This window comes from Alexandromys fortis, unplaced genomic scaffold (genome assembly GCF_014885135.2).
Source record: "Alexandromys fortis isolate MF-2015 unplaced genomic scaffold, M_Fortis_MF-2015_v1.1 scaffold_253, whole genome shotgun sequence".
NCBI lineage: Eukaryota > Metazoa > Chordata > Mammalia > Rodentia > Cricetidae > Alexandromys > Alexandromys fortis.
In genome coordinates this window covers 1,389,536-1,393,487 of record NW_026068124.1, presented here as the reverse complement: position 1 = coordinate 1,393,487, position 3,952 = coordinate 1,389,536, and the positions used below count along the sequence as shown (strand labels likewise).

General features: G+C 35.2%; 1 protein-coding gene across 1 annotated transcript in view; it reads right to left on the bottom strand.

Moving 5' to 3' along the window:
• Nucleotides 1-147: 147 nt before the first annotated feature.
• Nucleotides 148-3,952, bottom strand: part of LOC126490645 (olfactory receptor 147-like) — a 7,997-nt gene continuing 4,192 nt past the window's right edge. Inside the window, exon 2 of the mRNA XM_050125714.1 lies at nt 148-263. Within this exon, the coding sequence (XP_049981671.1) occupies nt 148-263 (116 nt within the window). The remainder of the gene's footprint in view (nt 264-3,952) is intronic.

Genomic DNA, 3,952 nt, shown 5'->3' with positions numbered 1-3,952 from the left:
CCCCCCACCCCTCTCCCCCTCCCTCTCCAGCCGGAAGAGCAGTCAGGGTTCCCTGCACTATTGATTTTCTTTGTTATTCATTTTTCTCCTACAGTCCATGCTCATTATTTTCCGTCATTGAGAATGCTAGGCAGTAGAGTGAAGCTTCTAGCCAGGAACCATCTGTTTATCTCCAAGTTCAATTTCATAAGTGGCATCAGCAATGAGACCTTTTTTCAGGTCACCAACAGCCTCCTCAGGAAGATCTCTTCCTACCAGCCAACCTAAGATAAAACATCTAATAAGAGCACAATTACATTTGTTCAAGACATATTGTATCATTTGTCTGGTATAAACTTACAGACAGAAATGATTTATTTAATCACCTGAATAATCTACAGGCTTCTGAGATCTCAAGCACCTGTATTCTTAATATTTGACCAAAGCCTAGATACCATGGTGTCTAAAATAGAAAACATGCTCAGTCTCTTTTGTTGCTGCAATAACCTCCATTTCTGTATAAAAGTAAAATTATTAAAGAGAAAGAACGGACTGCTAGTAAATTAAGATTGCATCGTTTATGTGAAGAAAAAACAGAATTACTCTCAAGGATTAGCTTTTATGGGTCTGGAGGCACTCAGAGATTCACCGATATGACCAAATATAAATTAACTTCTAGCAAAGAAGAGGCTTTTATCACGATACTGGTTGGCCAGGCTTATACCTGGAACTCAGGATCCCCACAAAGTAGTACAATAAAGGCAAAAAAAAAGGCATAAGATTACACTTCATTTATTTATAGACATGCATCCTCCATTCAGAAGGTTTCATTCTATTTATGCACACACACATACACACACACACACACACACACACACACACACACACACACACATCTTTGCCTAAGTGCAAACACAAGCTTTTAGCAAACAAATGTCTTACAGGTATCCTTTTCCTTTTGTATAAGCAGCTTTGTTTACAGAAGCAGCAGTTAACAGTGGGGTCACCATGATAAACAAGAAATTCATTTACATTATAAAACTGGCCCTAAACATTCCTTGGGCCAGTGGAAATTACAAGTGAGAAGCAAATTTATTTCATAGATTTCTTAAGTACATTAACTTAAAATTAAAAATAAGGATAATCATCACACAGTAAACTTGTTTAGTCAAATTCTTCCCAGTAAAAGCAGAGCATATTCTTATATTCACCTGCCTGCTCTCAAGTCCACGAATGGAAAACCTAATATAGGTTCCCTCTATGTTGAATGACCAAAATCACTATTTCATTTTCTGACTGTGACCACTGGAATCATAATGGGTTCATCACCTCTGCTTTACTTGACTTATTTAGGATTGTAGAGAAGAATAAAGTAAAAACTGCAGTTCCCCTCCATACCTGATTCTTTGGAAAAACAATGGAACCTTTCCAATGAAATCTGCTAAACTTCCCCAAAGATTACTGTTACAGGAAGAGGACCCACTTGTACGTCCTGGCTGCCAGGCTAGCTTAGCTCCAAAATAACCACATAGAAACTATATTAATTAAATTACTGCTTGGCCTATTAGCTCTAACCTCTTATTGGTTAACTCTCACATCTTGATTTAACCCATTTCTATTAATCTGTGTATCGCAATGTGGCAGTGGCTTACTGGGAAAGATTCAGCATGTCTGACTCTGGCGACTCCATGGTGGCTCTCTCCACTCTGCTTTCTTCATCCCAGAATTCAGATCTGTCTTCTGTGCCTATCTAAGTTCTGCCCCTATCAGGCCAAGGCAGTATCTTTATTCATTAAACAATACAGGCAACACATAGAAAGAAGAACATCCTACACCAGATTACTAAGTGAATTAGTGAGTGACTGTCTATAATCTATTGAAATAAATATTTCAGAAGCACAGTCGCATGAAACTTCTAGATGAACCCTAGCTGCAGTGGTGCTGAAGATGCAATTCAGCTGAAGAGCAGTTGCCTAGAACTAAAGATGACCTTGATATGTTCCCCGAAACATTCACTACAAAGTAAAAAAATAAAAATATACATTTAAAAAAATCTCTTGACATTTCCATTTGTGAGTATAATATCATTTAGGGTTTTGTCCTTAAGTCCTTGTGACTTCTAAGACTGGAGCATACCATACTCGTAGAAGGCAGAACAAATGTATCTGATCATTTTCAAAACAGACAATAGGAACAGAGAATCTTGAGAAATTACTGGAAAAAAGTTCTTTGTACCCTAAAAAACTAATGGCTTAATCATCCTTCAGCATCTTTCCTTCAGGAAATTCTTGATAATTAACTTAATTTTGCATTATATTAAATAACGTTTTTCTGCAAAATAATGTTTTGGTGAGATATTTCTGTTATTTTAGTTGTTTTTATGGTTGTTTTCCAATACTGTTGATCAAATCCAAAGCCTTTTNAAAATATGTTCCATGGAAAATGTTAAGAATTTTTTCTTTGGTTAGTTTTTATTATGATTTTTTTTGTTATTCATTTTTCTCCTACAGTCCATGCTCATTATGTTCCAGCATTGAGAATGCTAGGCAGTAGAGTGAAGCTTCTAGCCAGGAACCATCTGTTTATCTCCAAGTTCAATTTCATAAGTGGCATCAGCAATAAGACCTTTTTTCAGGTTTTTTTAGGGAAAGCAATAATAATAGCCTTATTAATATCCTGTGATATCTGGTGGACAGTCTATAAAACCCTTTTGGCCAGCAAGTTAGCATGATATAACCCATTCATGGTACTGGAGGTTTTAGTTGGTGGAAAAAAAATGTCTGATTGGGGTATTGTTCCTTTCTCCCCATTATATGGTGACATCCATATAACTTTTAATTAGGAAGCTTCTACAGTAGAAGTGTTCCAAACAACTGTTCAAAAAACCTTTAGTGTTAGCTGCTTCTTTACTTGAATTTATCTACCATTCCCTCAGGATTTACAAATCTTTTTGTTAGTTTTCCCATATTCTATGAGAAAGTATAATGTGTGTGTTTGTGTGTGTGTGTATGCATTGATGATATCAACTCCCATTCCTTCTTTAGCTCCTCTTATTGCCCTTATACCTCATCTTGCTCTCAAATTTATGTCCTCTTTTTATCACATACTGAGGTAATTAGTGCCGTTTGTGGTATCATTGGTGTAGAGGCATCTGTTGGAGTATGGGCATCTTAACAAGGCCACTTACTTAAAAATACTGACTCTCCCTAGCCTAGAAAACTTGTTAGGTGATATAAGAAATAGAGAGAGAAGGCTCATGAACTCATAACACTAAATGAGGAGCTATTGAGTGTTGTTAGCTCCTAGTATTAAGAGAGTAAGTTTGTTTTGATGGTATAACTCCTGTCAAGTTAGTCATGCTCCAGTAGTTAACCCCACATCCATGAGTATACGTCTAGCACATATATGACTATGTCAATTGTTTATAAACATATAAAAAATAGGCCATGAAATTGGGGGAGGATAGGAAGATAAGGAATGAATCTGGATAGAGAAGGAATCAGGTGATTATGATCAAAGTACAGTGCATAATAATCTCAAAAACTAATAATATTATATTAGAAAAGAACCTGTTGTCATAATTGTAAAGTCTGAGAGACTTAGGCAAGAAGCAAATCCAAAACAATCCACAAACAACCATTTAAAAAATAAATGCTCATTTAAATACATCAAACAACTCCATAAAAAATTGGAGCTAAAGTTATTGAGCACAAAATGCTAACAACTTCTTAATGATCTCCTAATGTAAGTTTCACCTCATCTAAATGATATTTGTGGAAGTTAGGTGAGTGGGATCTGTAACATAATTTTTTCTTTTTATATTTGCATTATATTAAATAACATTTTTCTACAAAATAATGTTTTGGTGAGATATTTGTTATTTTAGTTGTTTTTTTTTCTTTGTATACTTTCTCTTTTTTTTCATTTTTTTTATTTTATTGAGAATAAGAAAAAAAAGTTTCTGCCTCCTCCC